This window comes from Nerophis lumbriciformis, linkage group LG18, assembly GCF_033978685.3.
Source record: "Nerophis lumbriciformis linkage group LG18, RoL_Nlum_v2.1, whole genome shotgun sequence".
NCBI lineage: Eukaryota > Metazoa > Chordata > Actinopteri > Syngnathiformes > Syngnathidae > Nerophis > Nerophis lumbriciformis.
In genome coordinates, this window is record NC_084565.2 from 4,015,001 (window position 1) to 4,041,201 (window position 26,201).

The following is a 26,201-nucleotide window of genomic DNA, read 5'->3' on the forward strand; positions in this document are numbered from 1 at the left end:
TCATCCATAACTTCATCTATAACTTCATCCATAACTTCATCCATAACTTCATCCTTAACCTCATCCATAACTTCATCCATAACCTCATCCATAACCTCATCTATAACTTCATCCATAACCTCATCCATAACTTCATCCTTACCCTCATCCATAACTTCATCCATAACCTCATCCATAACCTCATACATAACATAATCCATCACCTCATCCATAATTTCCTCCATAACCTCATCCATAACGTAATCCATCACCTCATCCATAACTTCATTCTTAACCTCATCCATAACCTCATCCATAACTTCATCCATAACCTCATCCATAACGTAATCCATCACCTCATCCTTAACCTCATCCATAACTTCATCCATAACCTCATCCATAACTTCATCCTTAACCTCATACATAACTTCATCCACAACTTCATCCATAACTTCATCTATAACTTCATCCATAACTTCATCCATAACGTCATCCATAACGTAATCCAAAACATAATCCTCAACTTCATCCATAACCTCATCCATAACCTCATCCATAACCTCATCCATAACTTCATCGATAACTTCATCCTTAATGTCATCCATAACGTAATCCAAAACATAATCCTCAACTTCATCTATAACTTCATCCATAACCTCATCCATAACTTCATCTTTAACTTCATCCATGACTTCATCCATAACCTCATCCATAATTTCGACTATCCAGCGTAGGCTCCTCTCCAGTAGACCTGAATAGACCTAACCGGGAAGGCTGGAGAATTTGATCCCCAGATAGTTGGAACACCTTTATCAAGGAGAGGAACCACCACCCCAGTCTGCCAATCCAGAGGCACTGCCCCCGATGTCCACACAATGCTGCAGAGTCTTGTCAACCAAGACAACCCCACATCATGCAGAGCCCTAAGGAACTCCGGGCAAAACTCATCTATCCCTGGGGCCCTGCCACCGAGGAGCTTCTTAGCAATCTCGGCAACCTCAGGCCCAGAAGTAGGAAAGCCTACCACAGAGTCCCCGGGCACTGCTTCCTCATTGGAAGACGTGTAGGTGGGATTGAGGAGGTCTTCGAAGTATTCCTTCCACCAATCCACAACATCCCCAGTCGATGTCAGCAACACACCGTCCCTACTATGCACGGTGTTGACAGTGCGCTGGGTCCACCATCTGAAGCGGCAGATGGTGGTCCAGAATTTCTTCGAAGCCGTCCGTAGGTCGTTCTCCATGGGTACTCCAAACTCCTCCTATGTCCAAGTTTTTGCCTCCACAACCACCAAAGCTGCACATTGCTTGGCCTGTCGGTACCTGTCCGCTGCCTCCGGGGTCCCATGAGCCAAAAGGACCTGATAGGAATCTCCAATTTGACGGCAACTCGCTTTGATCGGCTGCCTTGACCATAAAGGCACAGAACATGGTCCACTTGGACTCAATGTCCAGCGTCCCCCTCGTAACATGTTCGAAGTTCTTCCGAAGGTTGGAATTTACACTCTCTCTGACGGGAGACCCTTCCAGATGTCCCCAGCCGACCCTCACTCTGCGTTTGGGCCTGCCAGGTCTGTCCGGCACATCCTCCCCCACCATCGGAGCCGACTCACCACCAAGTGCTGAGAGATGGAACGCTCCTCCCCTCTCTTCATTCGTGTGTCCAAAACATGAGACCGCAAATCCGATGATACAACCACAAAGTCGATCATCGAACTGCGACCTAGGATGTCCTGGTGCCAAGTGCATATTTGGACACCCTTATGTTTGAACATGGTGTTCATTATGGACAATCTGTGACGAGCACAAAAGTCCAATAACAAAACATCACTCTGGCTCGGATCAGGGCGGCCGTTTCTCCCACTCGCGCCTCTCTAGGTCTCACTGTTGTTGCCAACTTGAGCGTTGGGGTCCACCAGTAGAACAAGGGAATCACCTGAAGGCGCACTCTCCAGTGCTCCCTCTAGGGACCCCAAAAAGGGCGGATACTCTGAACTGCTGTTTGGCGCATAAGCACAAACAACAGTCAGGAACCGTCCAGCCGGAGGCGGAAGGAAACTACCCTGTCGTCTACTGGATTGAACTCCAACGTGCAGGCTCTGTATAGCCACCTCTACCCGTCGCTTCTCACTGCTGGCAATGCCAGAGCGGAAGAGAGTCCAGCCCATCTCGAGAAGACTGGTTCCAGAGCCCTGGCTGTGCGTCGAGATAAGACCGACTAGATCCAGCCCGAACTTCTCTATCTCGTGCAACAGCTCTGGCTCTTTTGCCCCCAAGCGAGGTGACGTTTCACATTCCAAGAGCTAGCTTTTTCAGCCCAGAATCGGACCGCCAAGGGCCCTGCCTTCGGCTTCCACCCAGCTCACAGGGCACTCTATGGCCCCTATCATGGGTGGTGAGCCCATTGGAGGGTGGACCCACATGTGCCCGGCTGGGACCAATGGGGCGCTTGCCATCGAGCCCCACGTCCAGGCCTGGCCCCAGAGGGGGGTCCCCGGTGACCCGCATCCGGGCGAGGGAAACCTGGATCCTTTATTATGTCTCTTCATAGTAGTCTTGATGTGAAGTGAGGTGAGATATGATGTGAGAAGATGAAGATGTCATTACTTAGTTGTTTGGAGTAGACCAGGATGGAGCTGGGGGTGCTGACTCCTCTGCTGCTCACGGCGTAAAGAGAGATGTTGTATCTCACGCCCGCCATCAAACCTGCGCACCAAAGCAGGAACATTCACAACCAGAATCAGAATCAGAATGTTCAGTCCCAAAAGTAAAGAACTAGATGAGGTGTGAATGCTCCAATGCTGAAGTTGAACTGAAATGCTGACAGAATGTAGTCTGAATGTAAGAATAGTTTGAATGTTGGAATGGTTTGAATGTTGAGGAGTCTGAATTTCCAGGAAAACTGGAATTTAGTTTGAAACTTGGGAAAGTGTCAGTTTAATTGTCCAGGATGAGTAGAATGTGTTGATGTTGGAATAGTTTGAATAGGTTGAAAAATGTGGGAATTGTGAAATTTGGAAAAATGTCCCATTCATTTCAATGGGAACTTCCTGGGAATTTGGAAATTTGGGGAAAAGCGGGATAAAAAAAAAAAATAGCACGAATGTCCGAAATGAGCTGAATTGGTTTGTGTTGGAATCGTTTAAATCGGTCAAGAAATGTTGAAGTAGTAACAGTTTTTTTTTATTGAGAAATGGTATTACGGAATTTCAGGAAAACCGGGAATGTTTGAAGTTCTTAAACCAACTTGTTTTTTTGTCCTGACTAAGAGGAATGTTTTGACAGTGGATGGGTTGAAAAATGTGAAAGGAGTAGTCCATACTTGCCAACCCTCCCGGATTTTCCGGGAGACTCCCGAAATTCAGCGCCTCTCCCGAAAACCTCCCGGGACAAATTTTCTCCCGAAAATCTCCCGAAATTCAGGCGGAGCTGGAAGCCACGCCCCCTCCAGCTCCATGCGGACCCGAGTGACATCAGGTGCGCAACACCAGTAAATCGTTGGCCAACCAAAAAGTAACCCCAGTACGCTATAGCCAACATTCACCAGGAGATGGCAACAGACAAACATAGATAACTCTATTACATTATTCCCTTTTTAGAAATGTATAGAAGTTACTCAAAATAAATAAACCCAACCAAAAAATGCAGCAGCTCAATTAAAAAACTGTACTTAAGCCACATTCTTTTTTTTAGTACTGAACTCTTAACCCTCATTTGTAAAAAAAAATAACATGCTTATTATACAAACAGTATTTGTACACCTTTAACACAGATTTTTATACTGTCTTCAGAGATTCAGTTTTTTTGGTGGTACTCGAAACCTTTCTGGGTACCTGCGAAAGGGTGTTCAGCATGGTTAGAAAAATAGTGACAGAGAATAGAACAAGGATGGACAATTCAACCCTTAACTCAACAATGAGTAGATGAGTGTTATGTGTGTGTATATGTGTAAATAAATGAACACTGAAATTCAAGTATTTCTTTTATTTATATATATAGATATTATATATATATATATATATATATATATATATATATATATATATATATATATATATATATATATATATATATGTATATATATATACATATATATATATATATATATATATATATATACAATATATCCATCCATCCATCCATCCATCTTCTTCCGCTTATCCGAGGTCGGGTCACGGGGGCAGGAGCTTAAGCAGGGAAGCCCAGACTTCCCTCTCCCCAGCCACTTCGTCCAGCTCCTCCCGGTGGATCCCGAGGCGTTCCCAGGCCAGCCGGGAGAGATAGTCTTCCCAGCGTGTCCTGGGTCTTCCCCGTGGCCTCCTACCGGTCGGACGTGCCCGAAACACCTTCCTAGGGAGGCGTTCGGGTGGCATCCTGACCAGATGCCCGAACCACCTCATCTGGCTCCTCTCGATGTGGAGGAGCAGCGGCTTTACTTTGAGCTCCCCCCGAATGACAGAGCTTCTCACCCTATCTCTAAGGGAGAGCCCCGCCACTCGGCGGAGGAAACTCATTTCGGCCGCTTGTACCCGTGATCTTGTCCTTTCGGTCACGACCCAAAGCTCATGACCATAGGTGAGGATGGGAACGTAGATCGACCGGTAAATCGAGAGCTTTGCCTTCCGGCTCAGCTCCTTCTTCACCACAACGGATCGATACAGCGTCCGCATCACTGAAGACGCCGCACCGATCCGCCTGTCGATCTCACGATCCACTCTTCCCCCACTCGTGAACAAGACTCCGAGGTACTTGAACTCCTCCACTTGGGGCAAGATCTCCTCCCCAACCCGGAGATGGCACTCCACCCTTTTCCGGGAGAGAACCATGGACTCGGACTTGGAGGTGCTGATTCCCATCCCAGTCGCTTCACACTCGGCTGCGAACCGATCCAGTGAGAGCTGAAGATCCTGGCCGGAGGAAGCCATCAGGACCACATCATCTGCAAATAGCAGTGACCCAATCCTGCAGCCACCAAACCAGACCCCCTCAACGCCCCGACTGCGCCCAGAAATTCTGTCCATAAAGGTTATGAACAGAATCGGTGACAAAGGGCAGCCTTGGCGGAGTCCAACCCTCACTGGAAACGTGTCCGACTTACTGCCGGCAATGCGGACCAAGCTCTGACACTGATTATACAGGGAGCGAACTGCCACAATAAGACAGTCCGTTACCCCATACTCTCTGAGCACTCCCCACAGGACTTCCCGGGGTACACGGTCGAATGCCTTCTCCAAGTCCACAAAGCACATGTAGACTGGTTGGGCAAACTCCCATGCACCCTCAAGGACCCTGCCGAGAGTATAGAGCTGGTCCACAGTTCCACGACCAGGACGAAAATCACACTGTTCCTCCTGAATCCGAGGTTCGACTATCCGGCGTAGCCTCCTCTCCAGTACACCTGAATAGACCTTACCGGGAAGGCTGAGGAGTGTGATCCCACGATAGTTGGAACACACCCTCCGGTTCCCCTTCTTAAAGAGAGGAACCACCACCCCGGTCTGCCAATCCAGAGGTACCGCCCCCGATGTCCACGCGATGTTGCAGAGTCTTGTCAACCAAGACAGCCCCACAACATCCAGAGCCTTAAGGAACTCCGGGCGGATCTCATCCACCCCCGGGGTCTTGCCACCGAGGAGCTTTTTAACTACCTCGGCAACCTCAGCCCCAGAAATAGGAGAGCCCACCACAGATTCCCCAGGCCCTGCTTCCTTATAGGAAGATGTGCTGGTAGGATTGAGGAGGTCTTCGAAGTATTCCCTCCACCGATCCACAACATCCGCAGTCGAGGTCAGCAGAGCACCATCCCCACCATACACGGTGTTGACACTGCACTGCTTCCCCTTCCTGAGGCGGCGGATGGTGGTCCAGAATTGCTTCGAAGCCGTCCGGAAGTCTTTTTCCATGGCCTCCCCGAACTCCTCCCATGTCCGAGTTTTTGCCTCCGCGACCGCTGAAGCCGCACACCGCTTGGCCTGTCGGTACCTGTCTGCTGCCTCAGGAGTCCCATGAGCCAAAAGAACCCGATAGGACTCCTTCTTCAGCCTGACGGCATCCCTCACCGCCGGCGTCCACCAACGGGTTCTAGGATTACCGCCACGACAGGCACCAACTACCTTGCGGCCACAACTCCAATCGGCCGCCTCGACAATAGAGGTACGGAACATTGTCCACTCGGACTCAATGTCCAGCACCTCCCTCCATCAGTGTGTGAATGTGTGTGTGAATGGGTAAATGTGGAAGTAGTGTCAAAGCGCTTTGAGTACCTTGAAGGTAGAAAAGCGCTATACAAGTACAACCCATGTTCAAAGTTCTTCCGGAGGTGGGAATTGAAACAATCTCTGACAGGAGACTCTGCCAGGCGTTCCCAGCAAACCCTCACAATGCGTTTGGGCCTGCCAGGTCTGGCCGGCATCCTCCCCCACCATCGCAGCCAACTCACCACCAGGTGGTGATCGGTAGAAAGCTCCGCCCCTCTCTTCACCCGAGTGTCCAAAGCATGAGGCCGCAAATCCGATGACACAACTACAAAGTCGATCATGGAACTGCGGCCTAGGGTGTCCTGGTGCCAAGTGCACATATGGACACCCTTATGTTTGAACATGGTGCTTGTTATCGACAATCTGTGACGAGCACAAAAGTCCAATAACAGAACACCACTCGGGTTCAGATCCGGACGGCCATTCTTCCCAATCACACCTCTCCAGGTTTCACTGTCGCTGCCAACATGAGCGTTGAAGTCCCCCAGTAGAACGAGGGAACCACCCGGGGGAGCACTCTCCAGTACTCCCTCGAGTGAATCCAAAAAGGGTGGGTACTCTGAGCTGCTGTTTGGCACGTAAACGCAAACAACAGTCAGGACCCGTCCCCCCCACCCGAAGGCGGAGGGAAGCTACCCTCTCGTCCACCGGGTTGAACTCCAACGTGCAGGCTTTGAGCCGAGGGGCAACAAGAATTGCCACCCCAGCTCGTCGCCTCTCACTGCCGGCAACGCCAGAGTGGAAGAGAGTCCAGCCCCTCTCAAGAGAAGTGGTTCCAGAGCCCTTGCTGTGCGTCGAAGTGAGTCCGACTATATCTAGCCGGAACTTCTCCACCTCACGCACTAGCTCAGGCTCCTTCCCCCCCAGCGAAGTGACGTTCCACGTCCCAAGAGCCAGCTTATGTAGCCGAGGATCGGACCGCCAAGTGCCCTGCCCTCGGCTGCCGCCCAGCTCACACTGCACCCGACCTCTATGGCCCCTGCTATGGGTGGTGAGCCCATTGGAGGGGGGACCCACGTTGCCTCTTCGGGCTGTGCCCGGCCGGGCCCCATGGGGACAGGCCCGGCCACCAGGCGCTCGCCATCGTGCCCCACCTCCGGGCCCGGCTCCAGAGGGGGGCCCCGGTGATATATATATATATATATATATATATATATATATATATATATAAGAAATACTTGACTTTCAGTGAATTCTAGCTGTATATATATTTATTTTATTATATATATATATATATATATATATATATATATATATATATATATATATATATATATATATATATATATATATATATACTGTATATATATTTATTATATATATATATATATATATATATATATATAATAAAATAAATATATATACAGCTAGAATTCACTGAAAGTCAAGTATTTCTTATATATATGTATATATATATATATATATATATATATATATATATATATATATATATATATATATATATATATATATGTATGAAATACTTGACTTGGTGAATTCTAGCTGTAAATATACTCCTCCCCTCTTAGCCCCGCCCCCTCCCCACCCCGACCACGCCCCCCATCCCCCACCTCCCGAAATCGGAGGTCTCAAGGTTGGCAAGTATGGAGTAGTCAAACGAAAAAAGGTTGGAAATAAGGTTAGAAAAAAAAACAGGAATTCCTGGAAATTTGTTGAACGTGGAAAAATGGTTGTTTGAATTTCCAGGGTGAATCGAATGTGTTGATGGTGGAATGGTTTGAATCGGTTGAAAAATGTGGGAATTGTGGAAGTTTGAAAAATGGATCATTCATTTTGAATGGGGGAAAATGTCCCTAAAAACTGGAAATTCCGGTAAATGTTTAGAATTATTGAAAGAGAGAGCACAATTCCTGAAGTTGGAACGATTTGAATCGGATAAAAAATCTGGGAGTTGTGGAACTCACATTCTTTTCAGTGGAACATTTCAAGGAAATTTGAGAATTTCTGGAAAAGCGGGATTTTTTTTTGAAAATGCTAAAACATTTGAATGTTCTGATTCTGAATGAGTTGAAATGGTTGGTGTTGGAATTTTTCAAGTTGGTCGAGAAATGTTGAAATAGTAACATTTATAATTGCGAAATGGTATTACGGAAATTCTGGAATTTTGGGAAAACCGGGAATTTTTCCAGTTCAAAAAACAACTTCATTTTTTTGTCCTGATTAAAAGGAATGTTTGACGGTGAAGTAGGTTAAAAATGTGGAAGGAGTAGTCGCCATAAAAAAGGGTGGAAAAAGGTGTTTGAAAAAATGGGAATTCTGGGAATTCCTGGAATTTTTTTTAACTTGAAAAAATAATATTTAGAATTTCCAGGGTGAGTGAATATGTTTAAGGTGCAATGGTTTGAATCGGTTGGAAAATGTGGGAATTGTAGAAGTGTTTAAAATGGATAATTCATTTTGAGGGAGGAAAATGTCCCTAAAAACTGGGAATTCTAGGAAACTCTGGGAATTTTTTTTAGAATTGTTGAAAGAGAGTACACAATTCCTGAACAGGCTGAATATTTTGAAAATGGAATGGTTTGAATCAGATGAAAAAATGTGGGCGTTGTGGAACTTTGAAAAATGTCCCATTCTTTTCAAAGGGAATTTCATGGAAATTTGTGAATTTCTGGAAAAGCGGGACTTTTTCTAAAAATGCTACAATTTTGAATGTTCTGAATGAGTTGAAGTAGTAACATTTTGATTTAAGAAATGGTATTACGGACTTCCTAGAATTTCGAGAAAACAGGGAATTTTTCCAGTTCTAAAAACAACTAAATTTTTTGTCTTGATTAAGAGAAGAACATTCACAAAATGAAGAACATTCACACGGTGAAGAACATTCACACAGTGAAGAACATTCACACAGTGAGGAAGGTTCACACAATGAAGAACATTCACACAGTGAAGAACATTCACACAGTGAAGAACATTCACACAGTGAAGAACATTCACACAATGAAGAACATTCACATAGTGAAGAACATTCAAACAGTGAAGAACATTCACAAATTTAAGAACATTCACACAGTGAAGAACATTCACACTGTGAAGAATATTCACACGAAGAAGAATATTCGCACGGTGAAGAACATTTACACAGTGAAGAACGTTCACACAGTGAGGAACGTTCACACAATGAAGAACATTCACACAGTGAAGAACATTCACACAGTGAAGAACATTCACACGGTGAAGAACATTCACACGGTGAAGAACATTCACACAGTGAAGAACATTCACACAATGAGGAAGGTTCACACAATGAAGAACATTCACACAGTGAAGAACATTCACATAGTGAAGAACATTCACACAATGAAGAATATTCACACAGTGAAGAACATTCACAATATGAACAACATTCACACAGTGAAGAACATTCACACAGTGAGGAACGTTCACACAATGAAGAACATTCACACAGTGAAGAACATTCACACAGTGAAGAACATTCACACCATGAAGAACATTCACATAAATAAGAACATTCACACAATGAAGAACATTCACACAGTGAAGAACATTCACATAAAGAAGAACATTCACACAATGAAGAACATTCACACAGTGAAGAACATTCACACAGTGAAGAACATTCACACCATGAAGAACATTCACACAGTGAAGAACATTCACACCATGAAGAACATTCACATAAAGAACATTCAAACAGTGAACATTCACACCATGAAAAACATTCACACCATGAAGAACATTCACATAAAGAAGAACATTCACATAAAGAAGAACATTCAGACAAAGAAGAACATTCACATAAAGAAGAACATTCACATAAAGAAGAACATTCACACAGTGAGGAACAGTCCCACAATTAAGAACATTCACACAATAAAGAACATTCACACAGTGAAGAACATTCACACAGTGAGGAACATTCACACAGTGAAGAACATTCACACAATGAAGAACATTCACACGGTGAAGAACATTCACACAATGAAGAACATTCACACAGTGAAGAACATTCACACAGTGAAGAACATTCACACAATGAAGAACATTCACCCAGTGAAAAACATTCACACGGTGAAGAACATTCACACAATGAAGAACATTTACACAATGAAGAACATTCACACAATGAAGAACATTCACATAAGGAAAAATATTCAGAAAGTGAATAACATTCACATAAAGAACATTCACACCATGAAGAACATTCACATAAAGAACATTCACACAGTGAACAACATTCACACCATGAAGAAAATTCGCATAAAGAAGAACATTCACACAAAGAATAACGTTCACATAAAGAAGAAAATTCCCATAAAGAAGAACATTCACATAAAGAAGAACATTCACACAGTGAAGAACATACACATAAAGAAGAACATTCACACAGTGAAGAACATGCACATAAAGAAGAACATTCACATAAAGAAGAAGATTCACATAAAGAAGAACATTCACATAAAGAAAAACATTCACACAGTGAAAAACATTCATATAAAGAAGAACATTCACACAGTGAAAAACATTCACACAGTGAAAAACATTCACATAAAGTAGAACATTCACATAAAGAAGAACATTCACATAAAGAAGAACATTCACACAGTGAAGAACATTCACATAAAGTAGAACATTCACACAGTGAAAAACATTCACATAAAGAAGAACATTCACATAAAGAAGAACATTCACACAGTGAAGAACATACACATAAAGAAGAACATTTACACAGTGAAGAACATTCACATAAAGAAGAACATTAATACCATTAAGAACATTCTCATAAAGAAGAACATTCACATAAAAAAGAACATAAACACCATGAAGAACATTCACATAAAGAAGAACATTCACACAGTAAAGAACATTCACATAAAGAAGAACATTTACATAAAGAAGAATATTCACATGAAGAAGAAGATTCACATAATGAAGAACATTCACATAAAGAACATTCACATAAAAAAACCATTCACACAATGAAGATCATTCACACAGTGAAGAACATTCACACAGTGAAAAACATTCACACAGTGAAGAACATTCACATAAAGAAGAACATTCACATAAAGAAGAACATTCACACAGTGAAGAACATTCACATAAAGAAGAACATTCACATAAAGAAGAACATTGACATAAAGAAGAACATTCACACAGTGAAAAACATTCATATAAAGAAGAACATTCACACAGTGAAAAACATTCACAAAGTGAAAAACATTCATATAAAGAAGAACATTCACACAGTGAAAAATATTCACACAGGGAAGAACATTCACATAAAGTAGAACATTCACATAAAGAAGAACATTCACACAGTGAAGAACATTCACATAAAGAAGAACATTTACATAAAGAAGAATATTCACACGAAGAAGAAGATTCACATAATGAAGAACATTCACATAAAGAACATTGACATAAAAAAAACAATTCACACAATGAAGATCATTCACACAGTGAAGAACATTCACATAAAGTAGAACATTCACATAAAGAAGAACATTCACACAGTGAAGAACATTCACATAAAGAAGAACATTTACATAATGAAGAATATTCACATGAAGAAGAAGATTCACATAATGAAGAACATTCACATAAAGAACATTCACATAAAAAAAACCATTCACACAATGAAGATCATTCACAAAGTGAAGAACATTCACACAGTGAAAAACATTCACACAGTGAAGAACATGCACATAAAGAAGAACATTCACATAAAGAAGAAGATTCACATAAAGAAGAACATTCACATAAAGAAAAACATTCACACAGTGAAAAACATTCATATAAAGAAGAACATTCACACAGTGAAAAACATTCACACAGTGAAAAACATTCACATAAAGTAGAACATTCACATAAAGAAGAACATTCACATAAAGAAGAACATTCACACAGTGAAGAACATTCACATAAAGTAGAACATTCACACAGTGAAAAACATTCACATAAAGAAGAACATTCACATAAAGAAGAACATTCACACAGTGAAGAACATACACATAAAGAAGAACATTTACACAGTGAAGAACATTCACATAAAGAAGAACATTAATACCATTAAGAACATTCTCATAAAGAAGAACATTCACATAAAAAAGAACATAAACACCATGAAGAACATTCACATAAAGAAGAACATTCACACAGTAAAGAACATTCACATAAAGAAGAACATTCACACAGTAAAGAACATTCACATAAAGAAGAACATTTACATAAAGAAGAATATTCACATGAAGAAGAAGATTCACATAATGAAGAACATTCACATAAAGAACATTCACATAAAAAAACCATTCACACAATGAAGATCATTCACACAGTGAAGAACATTCACACAGTGAAAAACATTCACACAGTGAAGAACATTCACATAAAGAAGAACATTCACATAAAGAAGAACATTCACACAGTGAAGAACATTCACATAAAGAAGAACATTCACATAAAGAAGAACATTCACACAGTGAAGAACATTCACATAAAGAAGAACATTGACATAAAGAAGAACATTCACACAGTGAAAAACATTCATATAAAGAAGAACATTCACACAGTGAAAAACATTCATATAAAGAAGAACATTCACACAGTGAAAAATATTCACACAGTGAAGAACATTCACATAAAGTAGAACATTCACATAAAGAAGAACATTCACACAGTGAAGAACATTCACATAAAGAAGAACATTTACATAAAGAAGAATATTCACATGAAGAAGAAGATTCACATAATGAAGAACATTCACATAAAGAACATTCACATAAAAAAACCCATTCACACAATGAAGATCATTCACACAGTGAAGAACATTCACACAGTGAAAAACATTCACACAGTGAAGAACATTCACATAAAGAAGAACATTCACATAAAGAAGAAGATTCACATAAAGAAGAACATTCACATAAAGAAAAACATTCACACAGTGAAAAACATTCATATAAAGAAGAACATTCACACAGTGAAAAACATTCACACAGTGAAAAACATTCACATAAACTAGAACATTCACATAAAGAAGAACATTCACATAAAGAAGAACATTCACACAGTGAAGAACATTCACATAAAGAAGAACATTCACATAAAGAAGAACATTCACATAAAGAAGAACATTCACACAGTGAAGAACATTCACATAAAGAAGAACATTCACTTAAAGAAGAACATTCACACAGTGAAGAACATTCACATAAAGAAGAACATTCACACAGTGAAGAACATTCACATAAAGAAGAACTTTCACACAGTGAAGAACATTCACATAAAGAAGAACATTCACATAAAGAATAACATTCACACAATGAAGAACATTCACACCATGAAGAACATTCACATAAAAAAGAACATTCACATAAAGAAGAACATTCACATAATGAAGAACATTCACATAAAGAAGAACATTCACACAGTAAAGAACATTCACACAGTGAAGAACATTCACACCATGAAGAACATTCACACAGTGAAGAACATTCACACCATGAAGAACATTCACATAAAGAACATTCAAACAGTGAACATTCACACCATGAAAAACATTCACACCATGAAGAACATTCACATAAAGAAGAACATTCACATAAAGAAGAACGTTCACACAGTGAAGAACATTCACACCATGAAGAACATTCACATAAAGAAGAACATTCACACAGTGAGGAACAGTCCCACAATTAAAAACATTCACACAATAAAGAACATTCACACAGTGAAGAACATTCACACAGTGAGGAACAGTCCCACAATTAAAAACATTCACACAATAAAGAACATTCACACAGTGAAGAACATTCACACAGTGAGGAACATTCACACAGTGAAGAACATTCACACAATGAAGAACATTCACACGGTGAAGAACATTCACACGGTGAAGAACATTCACACAATGAAGAACATTCACACAGTGAAAAACATTCATATAAAGAAGAACATTCACACAACGAAGAACATTCACACGGTGAAGAACATTCACACAATGAAGAACATTCACACAGTGAAGAACATTCACACAATGAAGAACATTCACACGGTGAAGAACATTCACACAATGAAGAACATTCACCCAGTGAAGAACATTCACACAGTGAAGAACATTCACACAATGAAGAACATTCACACGGTGAAGAACATTCACACAATGAAGAACATTCACATAAAGAAAAACATTCAGAAAGTGAATAACATTCACATAAAGAACATTCACACCATGAAGAACATTCACATAAAGAACATTCACACAGTGAACAACATTCACACCATGAAGAAAATTCGCATAAAGAAGAACATTCACACAAAGAATAACGTTCACATAAAGAAGAACATGCACATAAAGAAGAACATTCACATAAAGAAGAACATTCACACAGTGAAGAACATACACATAAAGAAGAACATTCACACAATGAAGAACATTCACATAAAGAAGAACATGCACATAAAAAAGAACATTCACATAATGAAGAACATTCACATAAAGAAGAATATTCACATGAAGAAGAAGATTCACATAATGAAAAACATTCACATAAAGAACATTCACATTAAAAAAAAAATTCACACAATGAAGATCATTCACACAGTGAAGAACATTCACACAGTGAAGAACATTCACACAGTGAAAAACATTCACACAATGAAGAACTTTCACATAAAGAAGAACATTCACATAAAGAAGAAGATTCACATAAAGAAGAACATTCACATAAAGAAGAACATTCACACAGTGAAAAACATTCACATAAAGAAGAACATTCACACAATGAAGAACATTCACATAAAGAAGAACATTCACATAAAGAAGAACATTCACAAAAGAACATTCACACAAAGAAGAACATTCACATTAAGAAGAACATTCACACAATGAAGAACATTCACATAAAGAAGAACATTCACACCATGAAGAACATTCACATAAAGAAGAACATTCACACAGTGAAGAACATTCACATAAAGAAGAACATTCACACAAAGAACATTCACACAGTGAAGAACATTCACACCATGAAGAACATTCACATAAAGAAGAACATTCACACAGTGAAGAACATTCACATCAAGAAGAACATTCACATAAAGAAGAACATTCACATAAAGAAGAACATTCACATAATGAAGAAAATTCACATAAAGAAGAACATTCAAATAAAGAAGAACATTCAAATAAAGAAGAACATTCACACAGTGAAGAACATTCACATAAAGAAGAACATTCACATAAAGAAGAACATTCACATCAAGAAGAACATTCACATAAAGAAGAACATTCACACAGTGAAGAACATTCACATCAAGAAGAACATTCACATAAAGAAGAACATTCAAATAAAGAAGAACATTCAAATAAAGAAGAACATTCACACAGTGAAGAACATTCACATAAAGAAGAACATTCACATAAAGAAGAACATTCAAATAAAGAAGAACATTCAAATAAAGAAGAACATTCAAACAGTGAAGAACATTCACATAAAGAAGAACAAATTCACATAAAGAAGAACATTCACATCAAGAACATTCACATAAAGAAGAACATTCACATAAAGAACATTCACATCAAGAACATTCACATAAAGAACATTCACATAAAGAACATTCACATAAAGAAGAACATTCACACAGTGAAGAAGTCAAAAAGATGAATAATCAATAAATGATCAATAATGACCTGTAACAATGAGGTGTTTTTGATCTGCTGTCACTTCCTGCCAGTGCATCTTGTCCTCAGAAACACGTGTCCACTCCACCACGTACAACTTCACATCTGCTCCTTCTGGTTTAAGGTCTGACCCAAGTTCTGACCCAAGTTCTGGTCCTGCCCAGGAAACTAGAACTTTGCTGCTGTTTAATGCTGGACCCATCAGTCTGAGAGGAGGACTTGAATCACCTGGACAACAACAACATTTGTATTTGTGTGTGTGTGTGTGTGTGTGCGTGTGTGTGTGTGTGTGTGTGTGTGTGTGTGTGTGTGTGTGTGTGTGTGTGTGTGTGTGTGTGTGTGTGTGTGTGTGTGTGTGTGTGTGTACCTGACAGCGTGAGGGGCAGGTGTGCAGGAGGGGAGGTGCCAAAGGTGGTGTTGACACTCAGGCTGAGCGCTGAGATGTCGTGATGCACCTGAAGGTCACATTGTGTGAGCGAGGCATTACACCTCACTTCCTGTTTGCTCTCCTGGCCCAGCGAGATTCTATAACATTCCACCTGTCCGCTGTAGTCGTCTGGAGGCGGAGCCTAAACATGCCAGCACACTTTCACTTTCACTTTCTCTTTCTTGACTACTTTGCAAATTATTGCGTCATTCCATTGTTTATCAAAATATAACTATAGATGTCAACATTGTGTACTTGCTGAAATATTAATTTATGATTGTTTATCAAAATATAACTATAGATGTCAACATTGTGTACTTGCTGAAATATTAATTTATGATTGTTTATCAAAATATTACTATAGATGTCAACATTGTGTACATGCAGAAATATTCTTTTATGATTATTTATCAAAATATAACTATAGATGTCAACATTGTGTACGTGCTGAAAGATTCATTTATGATTGTTTATCAAAATATAACTATAGATGTCAACATTGTGTATGTGCTGAAAGATTCATTTATGATTGTTTATCAAAATATAACTATAGATGTCAACATTGTGTACGTGCTGAAATATTCATTTATGATTGTTTATCAAAATATAACTATAGATGTCAACATTGTGTACGTGCTAAAATATTCATTTAGGATTGTTTCTCAAAATATAACTATAGATGTCAACATTGTGTACGTGCTGAAAGATTCATTTATGATTGTTTATCAAAAGATAACTATAGATGTCAACATTGTGTACGTGCTGAAATATTCATTTATGATTGTTTATCAAAATATAACTATACATTTCAACATTGTGTACATGCTGAAATATTAATTTATGATTGTTTATCAAAATATTACTATAGATGTCAACATTGTGTACGTGCTGAAATATTCATTTATGATTGTTTATCAAAATATAACTATAGATGTCAACATTGTGTACGTAATGAAATATTCATTTATGATTGTTTATCAAAAAATAACTATAGATGTCAACATTGTGTACGTGCTGAAATATTCATTTATGATTGTTTATGAAAATATAACTATAGATGTCAACATTGTGTACGTGCTGAAAGATTCATTTATGATTGTTTATCAAAATATAACTATAGATGTCAACATTGTGTACGTGCTGAAATATTCATTTATGATTGTTTATCAAGCTATAACTATAGATGTCAACATTGTGTACGTGCTGAAAGATTCATTTATGATTGTTTATCAAAATATAACTATAGATGTCAACATTGTGTACGTGCTGTAATATTCATTTATGATTGTTTATCAAAATATACCTATAGATGTCAACATTGTGTACGTGCTGAAATATTCATTTATGATTGTTTATCAAGCTATAACTATAGATGTTAACATTGTGTACGTGCTGAAAGATTCATTTATGATTGTTTATCAAAATATAACTATAGATGTCAACATTGTGTACGTGCTGAAATATTCATTTATGATTGTTTATCAAAATATAACTATAGATGTCAACATTGTGTATGTGCTGAAAGATTCATTTATGATTGTTTATCAAAATATTACTATAGATGTCAACATTGTGTACGTGCTGAAATATTCATTTATGATTGTTTATCAAAATATAACTATAGATGTCAACATTGTGTACGTGCTGAAAGATTCATTTATGATTGTTTATCAAAATATAACTATAGATGTCAACATTGTGTACGTGCTGAAAGATTCATTTATGATTGTTTATCAAAATATAACTATAGATGTCAACATTGTGTACGTGCTGAAATATTCATTTATGATTGTTTATGAAAATATAACTATAGATGTCAACATTGTTTACATGCTGAAATATTCATTTATGATTGTTTATCAAAATATAACTATAGATGTCAACATTGTGTACGTGCTGAAATATTCATTTATGATTGTTTATCAAAATATAACTATAGATGTCAACATTGTGTACGTGCTGAAATATTCATTTATGATTGTTTATCAAAATATAACTATACATTTCAACATTGTGTACATGCTGAAATATTAATTTATGATTGTTTATCAAAATATTACTATAGATGTCAACATTGTGTACGTGCTGAAATATTCATTTATGATTGTTTATCAAAATATAACTATAGATGTCAACATTGTGTACGTGCTGAAATATTCATTTATGATTGTTTATGAAAATATAACTATAGATGTCAACATTGTGTACGTGCTGAAATATTCATTTAGGATTGTTTATCAAAATATAACTATAGATGTCAACATTGTGTACGTGCTGAAATATTCATTTATGATTGTTTATCAAAATATAACTATACATTTCAACATTGTGTACATGCTGAAATATTAATTTATAATTGTTTATCAAAATATTACTATAGATGTCAACATTGTGTACGTGCTGAAATATTCATTTATGATTGTTTATCAAAATATAACTATAGATGTCAACATTGTGTACGTAATGAAATATTCATTTATGATTGTTTATCAAAATATAACTATAGATGTCAACATTGTGTACGTGCTGAAATATTCATTTATGATTGTTTATGAAAATATAACTATAGATGTCAACATTGTGTACGTGCTGAAATATTCATTTATGATTGTTTATCAAAATATAACTATAGATGTCAACATTGTGTACGTGCTGAAATATTCATTTATGATTGTTTATCAAAATATAACTATAGATGTCAACATTGTGTATGTGCTGAAAGATTCATTTATGATTGTTTATCAAAATATAACTATAGATGTCAACAATGTGTACATGCTGAAATATTCTTTTATGATTGTTCATCAAAATATAACTATAGATGTCAACATTGTGTACGTGCTGAAATATTCATTTATGATTGTTTATCAAAATATTACTATAGATGTCAACATTGTGTACGTGCTGAAATATTCATTTACGATTGTTTATCAAGATATAACTATAGATGTCAACATTGTGTACGCGCTGAAATATTCTTTTATGATTGTTTATCAAAATATAACTATAGATGTCAACATTGTGTACGTGCTGAAATATTCATTTATGATTGTTTATCAAAATATTACTATAGATGTCAACATTGTGTACGTGCTGAAAGATTCATTTATGATTGTTTATCAAAATATAACTATAGATGTCAACATTGTGTATGTGCTGAAAGATTCATTTATGATTGTTTATCAAAATATAACTATAGATGTCAACATTGTGTACGTGCTGAAATATTCATTTATGATTGTTTATCAAAATATAACTATAGATGTCAACATTGTGTACGTGCTGAAATATTCATTTAGGATTGTTTATCAAAATATAACTATACATTTCAACATTGTGTACATGCTGAAATATTAATTTATGATTGTTTATCAAAATATTACTATAGATGTCAACATTGTGTACGTGCTGAAATATTCATTTATGATTGTTTATCAAAATATAACTATAGATGTCAACATTGTGTACGTGCTGAAATATTCATTTATGATTGTTTATGAAAATATAACTATAGATGTCAACATTGTGTACGTGCTGAAATATTCATTTAGGATTGTTTATCAAAATATAACTATAGATGTCAACATTGTGTATGTACTGAAAGATTCATTTATGATTGTTTATCAAAATATATTTATAGATGTCAACATTGTGTACGTGCTGAAATATTCATTTATGATTGTTTATCAAAATATAACTATAGATGTCAACATTGTGTACGTGCTGAAATATTCATTTATGATTGGTTATCAAAATATTACTATAGATGTCAACATTGTGTACGTGCTGAAATATTCATTTATGATTGTTTATCAAAATATAACTATAGATGTCAACATTGTGTACGTAATGAAATATTCATTTATGATTGTTTATCAAAAAATAACTATAGATGTCAACATTGTGTACGTGCTGAAATATTCATTTATGATTGTTTATGAAAATATAACTATAGATGTCAACATTGTGTATGTGCTGAAATATTCATTAATGATTGTATATCAAAATATAACTATAGATGTCAACATTGTGTATGTGCTGAAATATTCATTTAGGATTGTTTATCAAAATAGAACTATAGATGTCAACATTGTGTATGTGCTGAAAGATTCATTTATGATTGTTTATCAAAACATAACTATAGATGTCAACAATGTGTACATGCTGAAATATTCTTTTATGATTGTTTATCAAAATATAACTATAGATGTCAACATTGTGTACGTGCTGAAATATTCATTTATGATTGTTTATCAAGATATAACTATAGATGTCAACATTGTGTACGTGCTGAAATATTCATTTAGGATTGTTTATCAAAATATAACTATAGATGTCAACATTGTGTACGTGCTGAAAGATTCATTTATGATTGTTTATCAAAATATAACTATAGATGTCAACATTGTGTACGTGCTGAAATATTCATTTATGATTGTTTATCAAAATATAACTATAGATGTCAACATTGTGTACGTGCTGAAATATTCATTTAGGATTGTTTATCAAAATATAACTATACATTTCAACATTGTGTACATGCTGAAATATTAATTTATGATTGTTTATCAAAATATTACTATAGATGTCAACATTGTGTACGTGCTGAAATATTCATTTATGATTGTTTATCAAAATATAACTATAGATGTCAACATTGTGTACGTGCTGAAATATTCATTTATGATTGTTTATGAAAATATAACTATAGATGTCAACATTGTGTACGTGCTGAAATATTCATTTAGGATTGTTTATCAAAATATAACTATAGATGTCAACATTGTGTATGTACTGAAAGATTCATTTATGATTGTTTATCAAAATATATTTACAGATGTCAACATTGTGTACGTGCTGAAATATTCATTTATGATTGTTTATCAAAATATAACTATAGATGTCAACATTGTGTACGTGCTGAAATATTCATTTATGATTGTTTATCAAAATATTACTATAGATGTCAACATTGTGTACGTGCTGAAATATTCATTTATGATTGTTTATCAAAATACAACTATAGATGTCAACATTGTGTACGTGCTGAAATATTCATTTATGATTGTTTATCAAAATATAACTATAGATGTCAACATTGTGTACGTGCTGAAATATTCATTTATGATTGTTTATCAAAATATAACTATACATTTCAACATTGTGTACGTGCTGAAATATTAATTTATGATTGTTTATCAAAATATTACTATAGATGTCAACATTGTGTACGTGCTGAAATATTCATTTATGATTGTTTATCAAAATATAACTATAGATGTCAACATTGTGTACGTGTTGAAATATTCATTTATGATTGTTTATCAAAACATAACTATAGATGTCAACAATGTGTACATGCTGAAATATTCTTTTATGATTGTTTATCAAAATATAACTATAGATGTCAACATTGTGTACGTGCTGAAATATTCATTTATGATTGTTTATCAAGATATAACTATAGATGTCAACATTGTGTACGTGCTGAAATATTCATTTAGGATTGTTTATCAAAATATAACTATAGATGTCAACATTGTGTACGTGCTGAAAGATTCATTTATGATTGTTTATCAAAATATAACTATAGATGTCAACATTGTGTACGTGCTGAAATATTCATTTATGATTGTTTATCAAAATATAACTATAGATGTCAACATTGTGTACGTGCTGAAATATTCATTTAGGATTGTTTATCAAAATATAACTATACATTTCAACATTGTGTACATGCTGAAATATTAATTTATGATTGTTTATCAAAATATTACTATAGATGTCAACATTGTGTACGTGCTGAAATATTCATTTATGATTGTTTATCAAAATATAACTATAGATGTCAACATTGTGTACGTGCTGAAATATTCATTTATGATTGTTTATGAAAATATAACTATAGATGTCAACATTGTGTACGTGCTGAAATATTCATTTAGGATTGTTTATCAAAATATAACTATAGATATCAACATTGTGTATGTACTGAAAGATTCATTTATGATTGTTTATCAAAATATAACTATAGATGTCAACAATGTGTACATGCTGAAATATTCATTTATGATTGTTTATCAAAATATAACTATAGATGTCAACATTGTGTATGTGCTGAAATATTCATTTATGATTGTTTATCAAAATATAACTATAGATGTCAACATTGTGTACGTGCTGAAATATTCATTTATGATTGTTTATCAAGATATAACTATAGATGTCAACATTGTGTACGCGCTGAAATATTCTTTTATGATTGTTTATCAAAATATAACTATAGATGTCAACATTGTGTACGTGCTGAAATATTCATTTATGATTGTTTATGAAAATATAACTATAGATGTCAACATTGTTTACATGCTGAAATATTCATTTATGATTGTTTATCAAAATATAACTATAGATGTCAACATTGTGTACGTGCTGAAATATTCATTTATGATTGTTTATCAAAATATAACTATAGATGTCAACATTGTGTACGTGCTGAAAGATTCATTTATGATTGTTTATCAAAATATAACTATAGATGTCAACATTGTTTACATGCTGAAATATTCATTTATGATTGTTTATCAAAATATAACTATAGATGTCAACATTGTGTACGTGCTGAAATATTCATTAATGATTGTTTATCAAAATATAACTATAGATGTCAACATTGTGTACGTGCTGAAAGATTCATTTATGATTGTTTATCAAAATATAACTATAGATGTCAACATTGTGTACGTGCTGAAATATTCATTTAGGATTGTTTATCAAAATATAACTATAGATGTCAACATTGTGTACGTGCTGAAATATTCATTTATGATTGTTTATCAAGATATAACTATAGATGTCAACATTGTGTACGTGCTGAAATATTCATTTATGATTGTTTATCAAAATATAACTATAGATGTCAACATTGTGTACGTGCTGAAATATTCATTTATGATTGTTTATCAAAATATAACTATACATTTCAACATTGTGTACGTGCTGAAATATTAATTTATGATTGTTTATCAAAATATTACTATAAATGTCAACATTGTGTACGTGCTGAAATATTCATTTAGGATTGTTTATCAAAATATAACTATAGATGTCAACATTGTGTATGTGCTGAAATATTCATTTATGATTGTTCATCAAAATATAACTATAGATGTCAACATTGTGTACGTGCTGAAATACTCATTTATGATTGTTTATCAAAATATAAGTATAGATGTCAACATTGTGTACGTGCTGAAATATTAATTTATGATTGTTTATGAAAATATAACTATAGATGTCAACATTGTTTACGTGCTGAAATATTAATTTATGATTGTTTATCAAAATATAACTATAGATGTCAACATTGTGTACGTGCTGAAATATTCATTTATGATTGTTTATCAAAATATAACTATAGATGTCAACATTGTGTATGTGCTGAAAGATTCATTTATGATTGTTTATCAAAATATAACTATAGATGTCAACAATGTGTACATGCTGAAATATTCTTTTATGATTGTTTATCAAAATATAACTATAGATGTCAACATTGTGTACGTGCTGAAATATTCATTTATGATTGTTTATCAAAATATAACTATAGATGTCAACATTGTGTACGTGCTGAAATATTCATTTATGATTGTTTATCAAAATATAACTATAGATGTCAACATTGTGTACGTGCTGAAATATTCATTTATGATTGTTTATCAAAATATAACTATACATTTCAACATTGTGTACGTGCTGAAATATTAATTTATGATTGTTTATCAAAATATTACTATAGATGTCAACATTGTGTACGTGCTGAAATATTCATTTATGATTGTTTATCAAAATATAACTATAGATGTCAACATTGTGTACGTGTTGAAATATTCATTTATGATTGTTTATCAAAATATAACTATAGATGTCAACATTGTGTATGTGCTGAAAGATTCATTTATGATTGTTTATCAAAATATAACTATAGATGTCAACAATGTGTACATGCTGAAATATTCATTTATGATTGTTTATCAAAATATAACTATAGATGTCAACATTGTGTACGTGCTGAAATATTCATTTATGATTGTTTATCAAAATATAACTATAGATGTCAACATTGTGTATGTGCTGAAATATTCATTTATGATTGTTTATCAAAATATAACTGTAGATGTCAACATTGTGTACGTGCTGAAATATTCATTTATGATTGTTTATCAAAATATAACTATAGATGTCAACAATGTGTACATGCTGAAATATTCTTTTATGATTGTTTATCAAAATATAACTATAGATGTCAACATTGTGTACGTGCTGAAATATTCATTTATGATTGTTTATCAAAATATTACTATAGATGTCAACATTGTGTACGTGCTGAAATATTCATTTATGATTGTTTATCAAAATATAACTATAGATGTCAACATTGTGTACGTGCTGAAATATTCATTTATGATTGTTTATCAAAATATAACTATACATTTCAACATTGTGTACGTGCTGAAATATTAATTTATGATTGTTTATCAAAATATTACTATAGATGTCAACATTGTGTACGTGCTGAAATATTCATTTATGATTGTTTATCAAAATATAACTATAGATGTCAACATTGTGTATGTGCTGAAATATTCATTTATGATTGTTTATCAAAATATAACTATAGATGTCAACATTGTGTACGTGCTGAAATATTAATTTATGATTGTTTATCAAAATATAACTATAGATGTCAACATTGTGTACGTGCTGAAATACTCATTTATGATTGTTTATCAAAATATAACTATAGATGTCAACATTGTGTATGTGCTGAAATATTCATTTATGATTGTTTATCAAAATATAACTATAGATGTCAACATTGTGTACGTGCTGAATGATTCATTTATGATTGTTTATCAAAATATTACTATAGATGTCAACATTGTGTACGTGCTGACATATTCATTTATGATTGTTTATCAAAATATAACTATAGATGTCAACATTGTGTACGTGTTGAAATATTCATTTATGATTGTTTATCAAAATATAACTATATATGTCAACATTGTGTATGTGCTGAAAGATTCATTTATGATTGTTTATCAAAATATAACTATAGATGTCAACAATGTGTACATGCTGAAATATTCTTTTATGATTGTTTATCAAAATATAACTATAGATGTCAACATTGTGTACGTGCTGAAATATTCATTTATGATTGTTTATCAAAATATAACTATAGATGTCAACATTGTGTATGTGCTGAAATATTCATTTATGATTGTTTATCAAAATATAACTATAGATGTCAACATTGTGTACGTGCTGAATGATTCATTTATGATTGTTTATCAAAATATAACTATAGATGTCAACATTGTGTACGTGCTGAATGATTCATTTATGATTGTTTATCAAAATATTACTATAGATGTCAACATTGTGTACGTGCTGAAATATTCATTGATAAAAAGTCAAAGTTACCTTCCATAAAAGTGTCACCTTCCTCAGAGAACCTGACTTCTGATTGGTTAACACCCTCCACACACTCAGAGGCTTAGACGGGCCTGAAGATACACACACACACACACACACACACACACACACACAGACGAGTACCCACTCGTCTTAAAAGACGAGTGGGTACTATGCAGTGGGAAAGGGGTATTAAAAAGACAAGTGGGTACTATGCAGTGGACAATGGGTATTAAAAAGTAGAGTGGGTACTATACAGTGGAAATGGGGTACTAAAAAGACGAGTGGGTACTATGCAGTGGAAAAGGGGCATTAGAAAGACAAGTGAGTACCGTGCAGTGGAAAAGGGGTATTAAAAAGACGAGTGGGTACTATGCAGTGGAAAAGGGTTATTA

General features: G+C 35.2%; 1 protein-coding gene across 1 annotated transcript in view; it reads right to left on the reverse strand.

Moving 5' to 3' along the window:
* The window catches only part of il23r (interleukin 23 receptor), an 83,340-nt gene that overhangs the window by 36,643 nt on the left and 20,496 nt on the right, over positions 1 to 26,201 (reverse strand). Inside the window, exons 8-11 of the mRNA XM_072915145.1 lie at positions 25,816 to 25,898; positions 16,267 to 16,468; positions 15,909 to 16,091; positions 2,586 to 2,684 (exon numbers count right to left, since the gene is read on the reverse strand). Of these exons, the coding sequence (XP_072771246.1) occupies positions 2,586 to 2,684; positions 15,909 to 16,091; positions 16,267 to 16,468; positions 25,816 to 25,898 (567 nt within the window). The remainder of the gene's footprint in view (positions 1 to 2,585; positions 2,685 to 15,908; positions 16,092 to 16,266; positions 16,469 to 25,815; positions 25,899 to 26,201) is intronic.